General features: G+C 43.3%; 1 protein-coding gene across 2 annotated transcripts; it reads left to right on the top strand.

The window, feature by feature from the left end:
- The first annotated feature begins 218 nt into the window (after positions 1–218).
- On the top strand, positions 219–12,038 carry LOC119323289. 2 transcript variants are annotated; one of them, XM_037596896.1, is made up of 14 exons: positions 219–1,520; positions 1,796–2,415; positions 5,227–6,511; positions 6,688–6,825; positions 6,982–7,110; positions 7,270–7,321; positions 7,492–7,623; positions 7,881–7,976; positions 8,468–8,640; positions 8,746–8,800; positions 8,901–9,051; positions 9,274–9,378; positions 9,694–11,152; positions 11,332–12,038. In XM_037596896.1, the coding sequence occupies exons 1-3, from the start codon at positions 1,195–1,197 to the stop codon at positions 5,295–5,297; spliced, it is 1,017 nt and encodes a 338-aa protein (XP_037452793.1). In that variant the 5' UTR covers positions 219–1,194; the 3' UTR covers positions 5,298–6,511; positions 6,688–6,825; positions 6,982–7,110; positions 7,270–7,321; positions 7,492–7,623; positions 7,881–7,976; positions 8,468–8,640; positions 8,746–8,800; positions 8,901–9,051; positions 9,274–9,378; positions 9,694–11,152; positions 11,332–12,038. The 2 variants fall into 2 exon arrangements, with proteins under 2 accessions (XP_037452793.1, XP_037452792.1); XM_037596895.1 differs by having other exon boundaries at positions 1,796–6,511.
- The last annotated feature ends 2,186 nt before the right edge of the window (positions 12,039–14,224 follow it).

The following is a 14,224-nucleotide window of genomic DNA, read 5'->3' as shown; positions in this document are numbered from 1 at the left end:
GTGCTGTTTATTGTGTGCAATTAATTAAATAATATTCTCCTATAGGCAATCATGCATCGATCTTACCCTCTTTTTTTGCTGTTCATAATTACTCAGCTAACTTCTCACATTTTTGAGGTAACTTGCTGCAGGAACCTACTATGTCTGCTGTGATCGGTATCAGATTCTGCGTAGTGCAATCGCAGCACCTGTTGCACTAGAGCTATTTGAGGTTAGTCATCTGCATGTCTCAGGAGTAAGAGAAAATGCTTAAAATTGGTGCCTCAAGAACAGTGTCAAGTAGGTAGTACTTGGCGCTCAATATAGATTGACAATTCGCCAGAGAAAAAAGAAAAAGGAAATCAGACAGGAAGAATCAGATCCTTCTTTACCGAAAGAAAGGAAACTGAAGTGTAAAGCCAGCACCACCCATTCATATGCTGCAGCAACAAACAAAGAATCTGCTTTTGCTCCTCTTCACTACTTTTCTTTGCACCGTTCATAATTGTGCAGCTAGTTTGTCATGCTTTTTAGGTAAATTGCTGCTGGAACCTACTATATCTGCTGTGATCGGTATTAGATTCTGGGTAGTGCAATCGCAGCACCTGTCGCTTTAGAGCTATGTGAGGTTAGTTATCCGCATGTCTCAAGTGTAAGAGAAAATGCTTAAAATCGGTGCCTTAAAAACAGTTTCAAGTAAGCAGTACTTGTCACGCACTATAGATCACCGAAAAAGGATTTCACCCCGCTTTATAAATAAAGCAAACCACCACAGACACAAGGTATCGCAAATGTCCACCCCCCCACACACAGTCACACCACAAATAGTACAAGAGGGTTCTGCTGAGGGCACAGTTCAACAAGCCCTGAAAACGAAAACAAAGGCGGGAACCCGCAACAGCAGCTAAGAAGCTAATCCGGCTCTGGTGGTGGAGGAGGAAGCGGCGGCGCCAAGCGGAGAGCCATCGAGCGGAGGTCGGCGATGATAATGTTGATGGCGTCCCGGTCCTGGAGGCGGCTAAGCGGCCGCCAGAGCTGCAAGTACCCACACATTTTGTAAACAGCGTCAGTGGCACGTCGAAGAGGAACTCGCTGGATGACAAGCTTATCACGCATGCATTATAGATTGACAACATATCAGAGGAAGAAGGAAAAGGAAACCAAACAGGAAGAATCAAACCCTGCTTTATCTTTACCAAAAGGACATGCTTTCTTATGCCGCAGCAACAAGCAAAGAAGCTGCCTTCGCTCCTCTTCACTACCTTTTCTTGTGAGGATGGAACTGGGATAGCGGGAACCAGAGGCCTAAGCAAAGAATCTTGTCCAGTTCTCTTCTTCTTCAATGAAATGAGCTTCGGGTTAGTCGCAGCTTCTCCCAGCTCTTTATATCCCATCCCCGAGATCCTCCATTGGTCAGACACACGGGTTCCAAGGACGCGAACCAAACACGCTCTTGTCCCATTTGAGAGCACAGGCCCCGTGCGTCTTCCTCATCTCTCCAGAACTGCTGGTGGCGTCATCTTTCTGTGCCTCCTGTACTGGTGAGCTCTCCTTGTAAGCTGCGTTCCTCGTGCCTGCTATGCTGTTTCATTCAGCGAATTCAGTAGGCGCACCTGTAGGTACCCTGCTATCATGTTAGCCATCCAAATGTTTTGAATATTTATTTTTCGGATCACCACAACAAGCTGCGGATACAAAAAAAAACTGTTGTCCAGGGTCATAAATAAGGGTACAAATTGGTTTCTCCCATGTCTAAATCCAGGCTCCGCCCCTCTCTGATGGTGACTAATTAATTTATTCGCAAATGGTATTTCAGCCTGAGGATGGACACCGCCATCGGCGCAACGAAGTGGGTGCTGGGCAAGGCGCTGGCCCCCGTCACGGATGGCTTGCTGCAGTCCTGGGCAGCTAGTGTTGAGCTTGATCGCAACATCGACACCCTCAAGATGGAGCTGTTGTATGCGCATGGGGTGCTTGAGAATGTGCACGGCAGGGACATCCATGGCATTGCGCTCAAGGAGCTCCTGCTCAAGCTGCAGCAGCTGGCATACGGGGCTGATGATGTACTGGATGAGCTGGAGTACTTCCGCATCCAGGACGCCCTTAAAGGAACCTACCATGCCACTGACATGAATGCTGTGGGTTTCATCCAGGGCCTCCGCGTCAATGTTGAACACACGGCGAGGCATGTTGCCAACAAACTTAAGTGCCTCCCGTGCTTGGGTGCTGCTAGCCATGATGGTGACCAAGAAAGTGATGCTGGTGTTCACCAAGAAAATGATGGCAAGCAAGCATGCCTCTCTGGTGTACGCTTGTGTGGCAGGCAGAGGATCGGCTCCTCGCCACCGATGCCCGCCAACAAGGGTGTCAAGAATGTTGATGGCAAATGCATGCCCAAGGTCATCTCAACTGCTCGCAATGCTGCCCACACTTTCGGTAAACACTTTCCATGCTACTCTCCCATATCTGTCCATGACGATGATCCTCAACCTATCATTTCAGAGTGTGCAAGCCAGAGAGACTGTGATATAGAAACACCAGAATTGATGTTTGATAGGGTGCAAATGTCTAAAACAATGATGGACATGGTAGAGCAGCTGAAGGAAGTATGTGCTAAGGTCTCCATAATTCTTAATCTAGATTTGTTGGGCTCCAGCCATATGCATACCAAAGAAATTGCTAAAAACAGATCCAAGACCACATCCGAGATTATAGAACCTGAGTTATACGGGAGGGATGACCAAAAAAAGAAAATTGTAGATTGCATTATTAGTCGCGAGTACTGTCCCAATAAACTTAACGTGCTTCCAATTTTTGGACCGGGGGGTATTGGAAAAACAACTTTTACGCAACACATATGCCAAGAAGTAAATATATATTTCCAGGCTTCAATTTGGATATGTGTCTCTTTCGATTTCAGTGCAGATAGGTTGGCGCAAGAGATGGTCAAAAAAATCGATAGTGTTGTTGGTGAAAAGGCTAACGCTAGTGCCGACGAACTTATCCACCAAAGATTAAAAGCTAAGAGATTCTTACTTGTCTTGGATGATGTGTGGACATATCAGGAGGATGAGTGGAAAAAACTAATAGCACCTTTAAAGAAGGTAGAGTCTGAGGGTAATTTGATTATAGTCACAACCCGAATATCAAAGGTAGCAGAAATGGTTAAGACAACCAATGGTGAACTAAAACTGGAAAGACTAGATGATGCAGACACCATGCGTTTTTTCGAAACATGTATATTTGGTAACAAGCAACAACCATGGGAAGAACATCCTGAATTATCTGAGATTGGTCACAAAGTAGTGGACCATTTGAAAGGTTCCCCTCTTGGAACTAAAACTGTAGGTAGATTACTAAGAAACCAACTTACTTTGGACCATTGGAAAAGAGTTCTAGAAAGCAAAGAGTGGGAACTACAAACGAGTGAGAGTGACATCATGCCAGCCCTCAAACTTAGCTATGATTTTCTCCCTTTCCATCTAAAACAATTGTTTGTATATTGTGCTTTGTTTCCAGAAGATTACGAATTTGATAGCAAGGAGTTAGTTCAACTGTGGATAGGACTAGGTATTTTGCACCCATATGATCAAAAAAGGACTGAAGATGTTGGACTAGACCATTTGAATGAGTTGGTCAATTACGGGTTTTTCAAGAAAGACAAAAAAAAAAGATGGTCGTTATTATTATGTTATTCATGATCTATTGCATGAATTGGCCACCAAGATTTCATCGTATGAATGCGTTAGTATATCTAGTTCTAATATCAGGTCCATACACATCTCCTCGTATATACGTCATTTATTCATAATTGTAGATGATAAAGATGTTAATGATAGAATCAGTTTCGACGACTATAAAAAGGATTTGAGTGCATTAGGTAAACGACTGAAAGTTGAAAACCTACGTACTCTGATGTTGTTTGGGCAATACCATGGAAGCTTCGCCAAGACCTTTTGTGATCTGTTTAGAAAAGCTAAAGCCCTTTGCACTATTTTTCTATCTGGAGCATCATACTCTATGAAGGACATTCTGCATAACTTTTCAAAAACTATCCATCTTCGTTACCTAAGGATTGAGCCATCACATAACACAGGCAACATCGACTTTCCTAGTATGCTATTCAGATTTTATCATCTAGAGATAATAAATCTTCAAAGATGCAATGTCCCTGTTTCGATAAGACGTATTACCAACCTTGTAAAGCTGCGTAATATGCCTCTAGTTCTTTCTGACATACCTGAGGTGGGAAAACTTAAATTGCTTTCAGAATTAAGAAGATTTGAAGTTGGAAAACAAACTAATGGTTTCGAACTAAGTCAGCTAGCGCAATTAACAGAGCTTGGAGGGTCACTTAGCATTTATAATCTTGAAAAGGTGCAAGAAAAAGGGGCCCGGGGAAAGGAAATAAGGCCAATACACAGAAACCACTTGCGTGAACTAACATTAGAGTGGGATGTGCAACGATCTAACACGGATCCTACAAGAGAAGGAAATGTTCTTGAAAATCTTGTACCGCATAGTGACCTTTGAGATCTTTGCATTAGAGGGCACGGAGGCACTAGTTGCCCAACATGGCTAGGTGAGAACCTCTTGGTCAAAAATTTGGAATCGCTTCACTTGGCTGATGTATCTTGGAAAACTTTTCCACCATTAGGAGAGTTCTGGTGGGTTGATGAGCTCCGTGACGAGTGCAAGTGTTGCATCTCAAACCCAAACTTCCAAAAAAAATGTCTTGAAAAAAAAGGTTTTCAAAATTTGAAAAAGCTAGTGTTTGTTAAGATGCCAAAATTGACAAAGTGGGCTGGAAATCAAACTTGCGGGTTCTTCTTCCACCTGGAAGTGCTCATTATTGAAGACTGCCCTGAACTTAAGGAGTTGCCCTTTTCATGTTCTACTTGCTCTCAACCAGCGCAAGAAGGAGCGAACCTGAGGACCTTGTTCCCTAGACTACGTGAGTTCACGGTTGTAGGATGCCCAAACCTGAGGACAATGCCTCCTATCCCTTGGACCCGTACTCCATGCTCTATTAAGATAGAACAATCAGGGTCAAATTTTCAGCTACGCACTAACTCAGAAGGAATGTACATACCAGGATTATGCTTGTCCATTGTGGCAGCGGATGGTACGGATAGCTTGCTTTGGAATAAGTTGTCTTTCTGTTATTTGAGTGGCCTAAAAGAGTTTTCTCTATTCAATTGCCCTCCTTTGCCCTTGCACATGATCCAAATGCTAACATCTCTGCAGCACCTCACTATAAGTGGTTGTTCGAGTATTGTTCTGTCGCCAATCAGAGGCGAGGGCCATGTCACATATGAGGTTCCAGTTGAAGAACTCTGCATTTCTGACAGCGGGGCTAGCGGGAAAGAACTAACTCAAGTGCTCTCTCATTTCCTGAAGCTCACCAGACTGAGTATAAATGATTGCGAAAAGATAACAGAACTTGGTGTGTCGGATCAGCAGAGTGGATCACAGCTGCAAGAGACAAAAGAAGAGAAGGAAATAGTGGCGACGGCAGAAGGAGGACTGCTGCTCTTGCCTACCCAACTACAGGAGTTAAAAGTGTACAATTGCCGTGAGCTGAGAATAGTCCCCAATTCTGGTTCAGGGGGCGGCAACAACGAAGCAGCAGGAGGTCTCCAGCGTCTACGCTCCCTCCGCCAAGTGATCGCAGATGGTTGCCCCAAATTGCTTTCCTCCTATTCGGGCTCCTCGTCTTGTTTCCCTTTCCCGACCTCCCTTGAAACACTCGAACTAGTCAACGTTGAACAAGTCAATTTGGACCTCACAAACCTATCCAACCTGAAAGTACTCCATCTTGGCCACATGGAGGACCTCACAAAACTAAGCGTCAGCCGTTCCTCAAAACTACATACCTTGAGCATACGAGTTTTGGCAGAGTCCATCTGCAGCCTGCTCTCTACCTCCCTCACCACATTGTCCTTCTATCTTAGCAAAGAGGTGGAGCCCATCACAGGAGAGGCCCTAGTGCTTCTCACCTCCCTCCGAGAGCTCGGATTTTATTCCTGCCACAAATTGCAGTTCCTCCCTGCAGGTCTACATACACTTGACAGCATCAAGCAATTATCTATTCGTTCATGCCCATCCCTCCGGTCGCTGCCCAAGGACGGCCTCCCTAGTTCTTTGCAGAAATTAGATATCTCCGGATGTTCCATGAAATCATTGCCCAAGGACAGCCTCCCGAGTTCTCTGCAGCAATTAGAGATCTCCCTTGTTATCAGCTCGAATTGCTTCCCACTTTTTCGGACGGACTCCCAACTTCTCTGTGGAAATTAAAGATTGAGGATTGTCCTGCCATCAAATCGGTGCCCAAGGACGCCCTCCCGAGTTCTCTGCAGGAATTAGGCATCACGAGTTGTCCTGAAATCAAATCGCTTCCCGAGGACGGGCTCCCCAAATCCTTGCGAGTACTAGATGTGGTCAGTTACGGCAACAGCGAGCAGCTTAAAAGGCAGTGCCGCAGGTTAATAGGGACGATTCCAATAATCTTCGCCTGACGAATCCTTCCAAGGTAAAAAACACGTCCTTATCCTCTTCACATTCTTATAGTTCCTACTCAACAGTTCCCTTTGCTTTTGCTATTAACCTCGTTAGCTTCGAAATCATTCAGTTTTTTTGTCTGGTTCTTAAAAATTACTGACGTCTCATCTGAACTGAATAACCCACTTATTTTAATCTTCTGTGCAGGGCTCTCTTTTTTCTCCTTGATTGGTTCATCATCAGCCCTCGTAGAAGTCTCTCTGTATACAAAGTGTAGTTCGTTCTCAGGCTCTCATCAGTTTTTGCTAGTGCAAGCACCAAGATTCAGTCTGTATCATCCACCATGTCCGTAATCATCCCACAACCCCAATAACACTTCCATGCCCTGCTTCGAAATTTATTTTACAATACCCCTTTATTCATATTTTTTTGTTTGGTTCTTAGGAATTACTGTCGTTTCATCTGAACTGAATAACTCACTTGTTTTAATCTTCTGTGCAGGGCTCTCTTTTTGTTTTTTACATCATCAGCCTCGTAGAAGTCTCTCTGTATGCAAAGTGTAGTTCGTTCTCAGGCTCTCATCAGTTTTTGCCACTGCAAGCACCAAGACTTATCTGTATCATCCACCATGTGCGTAATCATCCCATAACTCCCGTAACAATTTCATGCCCTGCTTCGAAATTTATATTCTACAGTAGCCATTTCCCCTTCATGTGAAAAACGAAGTTAACCGTTCACATCGTGTCCCTAACTAACGTTGCATCTTTCTCTCACCATCTACTCTTGCAGGATTTTATCTTCTTTTCGGTGCAGCAAGTTTCTTTCTTCTGACCAATCCAAGGTAAACAAAACACTCCTTTCTTCTGTACTACTCACTCCTAGTACATACACATGAATTCCCTTTGCCTTCTCTAACCTCATAAACATCAAAGCCATTCACCTTTTGTTTGGTTTACGTCAATTGTTGTTGTTTCATCTGAATATACCACATCTTTTTAATACTCTGTGCAGGGTCTGCTTTTCGCCTTTTCTGTTTGTAAATCTTCTACCCTGGTTGAATTCTCTCCGTATCCAAGCACACTCCTCTGACACTCAGTTGCCACTGCAAGCACGAATTGTATCTTGTATCCTGTGTATGATCTGGTTAGTGCATGCCTCATCAACCCATAATCCAATAGTTCGATTTACTGTCTTGCAATTTAATCTGCAGTATGTTAATCCACCCTTTCCTAGCCACTTCCCCTTCATGTAAGCACATACTAATACTTCCATGTTTGTTTCTGTCCCCAATTGACCTTGCTTCCTCCTGATCCATACAAGGGAAAACATTTTTTCGGTTTTGTTTGCCCAATTACTAAGAAACAAGTTTTCTGAATAACCCACTGGTTTTAATACTGCAGTGCTCTACCTTGGAGTTGCACATTTCTGAGCCCTTCGAGGACTCACAGTTCTCACATGGGGGTTTTGTGGCTTGCTCTCCCTGTACATAAAATCTGGTCAGTATGTACACTTGACATCCAGACCATCTTTTTGGTCAGTATGTACATACTGCATAATCTGAACAATGCTCTGTTTCCATTTATTGTGCATGACTCTATCCTGGAATTATCCATTTTTGTATACTTGTCGGATTTCTACAAGCATTATAGATCTGGTAAGTGCATATATGTAAAATGAAACTTTAAGACTGCTCTTGCATATAGTAAAGATACTTTGATGATTAGAAAATAAAAATAATCATTTCTTAGTTGTGCCAAGTGAACTTTTTAAGATTAAATGTCGCACCAATCTGAAAAAGTTGCTGTATGTATTAATCTTGTCTCTACTAAAGCAATTGAAACATTGTATATTTCTTGGAACCAAACTATGGGAAAGCCTGCGAATTCTCTTAATCCAAGGAAGTGTATCCTAGGACTTTATAAGATCGAAACACGTTGAGCTCTGTTTTTCTATCTTCATACTAAGGTCTGGCTTTCTTTTGAACCAGATTTAGGAGCTCTGCAAATCTCACTACAAGGAAATGGATCATAATTCACAACAACAACATGAAGTGAAGTCTCACAAATTCATCATGTGACATTTTGAAGTTGTGTTGAATCTCGTAAAAAAATTCTCAAGTTTTCTCAATATAGGAATGGTTATGGGAACCACCAGCTGCTGGTAAGTACCTACTTCTGCACACAGAAAAAATAGGTTCATTGCTGTCTATGGAATACTTGTGCAATTTTGATCAGCCAACACTAAATTTGGATGTCACTTGTCCAGATGATTTATAAGCTGCAAAGCTGTTTACGTGCAAACTAACTTCACTTACTAACAGGTGATGCATTGCAAGTGCCTTACTCTGGTTGATCTGTTCCATAATCAATTTAAATGTACAATCAGAAGCTAATGTTATGACATTACCCTGGTGTATTTAGATCAATCTCGGTAAAAGGTGCGGTCCTGCCGGATCAGGCAGACCTGGTTCTCCTGATAAGCAAGTTGTCATGACATGATTAAGTTCAGTCCAGCTGAAGAAATGCTATCGTGGAGATCTCAATCTGTATCTTCCATTCCGTCCATAATCTGGTCAGTACATGCATAATCATACTGTACTTCAATAGTTTTATGCATCGTTCAGAAATTTCAATCTACAGTATGTTCATTGACACCTTGATGTTTCCATGCTTGTATCTATCCCAAATTAACCTTGCTTTTTTCTGATCTCACGCACGGAAAACTGTGTTTGAGGTTTATTTTGCCTCATTGCTGCTTAAACTGAACAGTTCTCTGTTTCCATTCACTGTGCAGGACTCTCTGTCTTGAGAGTAGTACATTTTTCTACCCTAGTAGGATTCAGTCCACCCATGCATGATGCATAGTTCTCACATGTCGGTCTTCTGTTATCCTCTTCAGGTACATAAATCTGGTAAATACATTTGATCTTTATGTTTAAACTCTTAGTCTGTTCCCAACCATCTGATCTTTCAGTAAGAAATCCAATTAGCCTCATGACATATCAGATATTCAGATATAGGCACTGAAACGAATTTAATATTCAGCTTTTTTTCTTTGGAAATTACTTTCCCTAAAGCATTAATTGAAGATTTCTTCTCCACAACACTTATCTTCTCACAACTTGATAAATCAGTTAATGGCATTTCAGTGTGTGTGTTTTTTTTGTTCCTGGAAGAAATTTGTGGTGTTCTCACAATTCTATCTTCTATGCAGGTGTTCTTATCTTCACTCTGCTATGCTTCAAATTAGTTCATTTAAAGCTTCGTGGTCACTCATGAAGACATGGTGGTGTACTTGCTAGTTCAGAACTAAATGTGCTATCGTAGATGGTTTTCAAGTTTACTAAGCTTCCACAACCTTTTCATAGAGTTAACATTTTCAGGTTTGCATTTCATCATGACAAGATGTTCTCCAAGCCAATCATCCTTTTATCTCATGTTGCTAGCCTCATCGGTACTTGGCATTGCATTTCCTACATTGGGATATAGCATACTCCGCCAGTACATCCCAACCCCTTGTGGAGTTTCTCACTAAGAAAAGAGTGAGATATGTGATTTAAGGAACCAAGGTTGATAGAACAGTTGAATCAACCATGAGAGAAAAAAATAAAAAAAATAAAAGGCCAAAAGGCAAAAATAGCAAAAAAAATGAAAAAGAGAGAGAGAAACTCCCGTTAAGCCACTTCAGTTTTCCAATGAGTCCACTATATCTGCCTATCATAGCATCTCCTCATTTGCTATTCCAAGTAGTGGATTCCTTTGCCATGCACATTTATATTTTGCTTTGTACATCTTTAAAGGAGGCATATTAGTCATCATGTTTAGTACTTGTTGAACTTCACCAACCATTTATGTCTCACTTTTATTTTTCATATATAAGAGCTTTTGTCGGCACCTCTCAATCTTTTGTAGGGAAAAAAAAGAAAGAAAATAAAAAAGAAAGAAAAAGGAAAAGGAAAAGGAAAAAAGAATGAAAAAAGAGATAAAACAAAAGAAGTAAAGTAGAATAAGAGAGGTGCCATGTTTTCTCTCTACCAAACTCTTAGTCTTCATTTATGGCGGGATGAGTCTTATTACTTAGGCTTATCATATATCACTTTTCTTACCACCCATTATTCATCATGTAGAGTTTGGCACTCATAGCTAATTTTGTCCATCTTAGTGGGATGGCTTATTGCATATGCTTACTAGGACTTCATATCACTTCATATCCATTGTGCATACCTTGGCAAATCCCTACTTCCCATGCAACGTCGAAACCGAGGACATCACACATGCCTTGGGGTCACTCTGCATTACATGGGCCTATCTTTTCCTTGTCGAGTCACTCCCATCCTTTCACATCATTTTCTAATGATTGGAAACACGAGGCATCTTGGTTCATGGTGACTGCTTGCTTGACTATGTGATCCGTGCTTCCCAAGGCATGAATTGATTTGTACTACTGAAAACTCACTCTTGGTTTTGCAATTTAGGTATGGACTTATCAATTAATTGCAATGTTGTTTCTGTTTGAGTAGGGAGCTCAATGTGGGTTGAATCCTTGGAATGATCTTGCAAGAAAGACTTTTTTTTAATATCAATCTTGCAAGAAAGACTTTGTATCATGAAGCATCCCTGTTAGTACTAGAGCTACGGTTTTGAAGGGACACTCAGGAGTCAACTTTCTCAAGGTCAGTCAAATGCTTATTTAAGTTTATATTGGTTTATACTGCTCCATGTCTTTTTTCATTTGAGATGCTCTTTTAACCTAATTTTGGTGAAAAGTTAACGTTTCCCCTAATGATGTGCTGAAGCTAGTGTAGGCATATGGGCTGACTAAATTACTGACTAGGTGTTTGTGCAAATGCAGATCTACGATGCTGATCACTTGACCATTCCCCCCTGCCGCATGAGCTGTGAGGAGGGCAAGACATCAAGGCCAATGATGCCGCTTGACGACGAAAATCTACTCTCCAAGACTCTCCTCGGCCTCCCCCCGTACCTATCGTCTGCAAGTGTTGGCGTTGCATCATATCTGGCATCTACTTTTTCTGCCGCTTTCGAGCACACCACCGCCACAAACCTGCCCTCCTTAGTTGCTTCGTCAGAGACCTATGAGGCTTCTCCTATACACCTATCATGGAGGCCCCAGAGCATGTCCCTGCCGGGCGGGGCTCACGGCCCCTGGATCCCCGACACAGTCGACACTGATCACTTGGTTGGTTCCAGTGGACAACCAAAAGGTTCCCTGGAAATGCCAAGGAGATTCACTCAATGAACCACTTGCAGAAGAACCATTGAAGTTTTACGCTGTGGTGTGACAATGCGTCCTGAATTGCACCTCGCTAGTAGCCTGAGTTGCTATTTCGTGGAGCGTCTGAAGCTTGAAGTTTTCCCTGTGTTTATATAATTATTATGATCTGGAAAACGAATTCCTTGCAGTGTCTGGGTTAGTTTACTTTATGTCACAAGTTCTGCTTTTGTAGCAAAGATTGACAAATTCTTTGTATAACAATTGAACTAAATTTCATTGTTGCCTCTATGAGGCCATCATATTTCAAATGATTTGGTGAGGTAGATGGTTCAGCATTTGCCTCTATTGTGAGAAGATGGAACACATAATTGAGAACGTGCTAATAGAGAAATTGAATGTGTGCTACAACACCACAAATTACTTACTGATAATCTCTGTTTCCATTGCTTCCCCAACAATGCTGAGATGATTCAACTTTGGTGTTTTTGGTAGAGTTTCCCTATGGCGAAGCTATTTTTTACTGTGTGAATCATAAGAAGTTGTGAGGTTGCATAGCTTGAAGCAAAATACTCCCTCCGTTCGGAATTAATTGTCGTAGAAATGGATGTATCTAGATGTATTTTAGTTCTAGATACATCCAATTCCAAGACAAGTAATTCGGAATGGAGGGAGTAGATAGTAACTTACAGTTCTTAGTAGCAGCAGTGTTGCAACACGACACAGATAACTTGAGTTCAGATTATTTATTGACTGATAGATGTTCCAGCATGGAAGCATAGACCGAAATAAAATAATGACATAATCGCTTGAACCGAACAAGATAACAAGATTTAAAGTTTTGCACCACCACACTCCAACTCATCTGAGAGAAGGAAGTTTTTTCTCAAGGCTCCATACTCTAAAAACTGCAGGTTAGCAAATAATGTAGCATGAGATTACCATCATACTCTCCAGGTTGCACGTCATTTTTTAGCTTATGAAGAGAAGTAGTACTCACCCATCTTTATGATGTGGAATTATCAACGGTGATGGAATTTTTATTACTCCCTCCGTCCCAAAATTCTTGTCTTACATTTGTCTAAATACGGATGTATCAAGTCACATTTTAGTATTAGGTACATGCATATCTAGATAAATTTAAGACAAGAATTTTGGGACAGAGGGAGTACTAGATACATTGAGGCCACTCATTTCTTGAATTAATTCTGAGATTAACGTAAAGCAACCAGCAAACAGTTAAATTCAGCAAGGAACTAGGGAAACAAAGAAAGCACTGACTGAACCTATTTTCATACCTTCCTCTAGTTTGGTCAACTGTTATGTATCATCGTTTACAGGAGCTGATTGCCGCATCCAATCCTGAGTACAAATGAGTGATTGGACCATGAACGGTGTAAGCGAGCTCCTAAATCGTCGAGGATGGGTCCACCGGCACTGAAAGCGAACTCGGGGGGAACTGTAGATATCAGGACAGCCAAGACATCACGAGCTAAGCGTGATAACACCGGAATTCTAGAAGAATTGACCTTCTTCCACCGACCTTCTTCCACCACTCGAGAATATCAAATTTGGTGGTGTCTGTACTTGGCAAGATATTTTTCAAGCTCAGACTTGGTCGGACTGATATTGCAGAGTTGTTCATTCTCATCCTCTTCGCAATTACCGAAAAAGAGTTCCCCCGCTTTGTATTCCAAAGCAACCAACACCGATACAAGGATCGCTGGGGCGAACAGCACAACAAGCCCAAAACAAAAAGAAGAAGAAATAAATTCCAACAACGGCGGCTCGACAAAGCGCGGATGACCCGCCACTGCTATGCCCTCCAGAAACAAACCACCACACCCCGAAGCTCCGAACCGCCGCGTACCAAGCAGCACCTCCAAGAAGGAATGCGACGCCGACGACGCTGCTGCCAGGACATGTCCTAGAGCTTCCCCCGGCATGCGGAGGGAGGTGGGGGATGGATATCACCGACACCCTCCAGGAAGGGATGGTGGCACCCGCAGGTGTCACCGCATCGGAGCCGAAGAACCGGCAAGGATTTCTCCCGCACTCCATCCCCACCGCCCAACGGACTGGAGCCGACCAGCCATACCGCCGTCCACCACCATGCGTCATCGCGGTTGCGTCGCCACCCACGCCGCCTCACTACGGACACGAACACAAGGCCAAGAGGACCGGAGAGAAGCACCCCGCGGTGGGAGAAGCAACACCGAAGCCGAACGGGAGGGAACCACCTCCACCGCCGTCGTGCAGGAGGCCAGAACCTTCGACACCGTCGCGGTACCGTCCGAACGCGGCAGCAGGGCATGCCAGGCCACCCCTGGCCCGGCCAGGCCCGAAACGGGCCCGCTAAGCCCCGCCGCCACGCTGCAGCAAGCCGGCGATGGCGCAGCCAGCACCCTGCCGCTCGTCGCCTCGCCCCCGCCTCCTGGAGGATGCGCCGCAGCCGCACCCCACCGCCAGCCCGCCCGGGCCCAGATCCGGGCCGAGCGGGTGCCGCCAGACC

Source organism: Triticum dicoccoides, chromosome 6B, assembly GCF_002162155.2.
Source record: "Triticum dicoccoides isolate Atlit2015 ecotype Zavitan chromosome 6B, WEW_v2.0, whole genome shotgun sequence".
NCBI classification, from domain to species: Eukaryota; Viridiplantae; Streptophyta; class Magnoliopsida; order Poales; family Poaceae; genus Triticum; species Triticum dicoccoides.
This window is presented reverse-complemented; position numbering and strand designations above follow the sequence as displayed.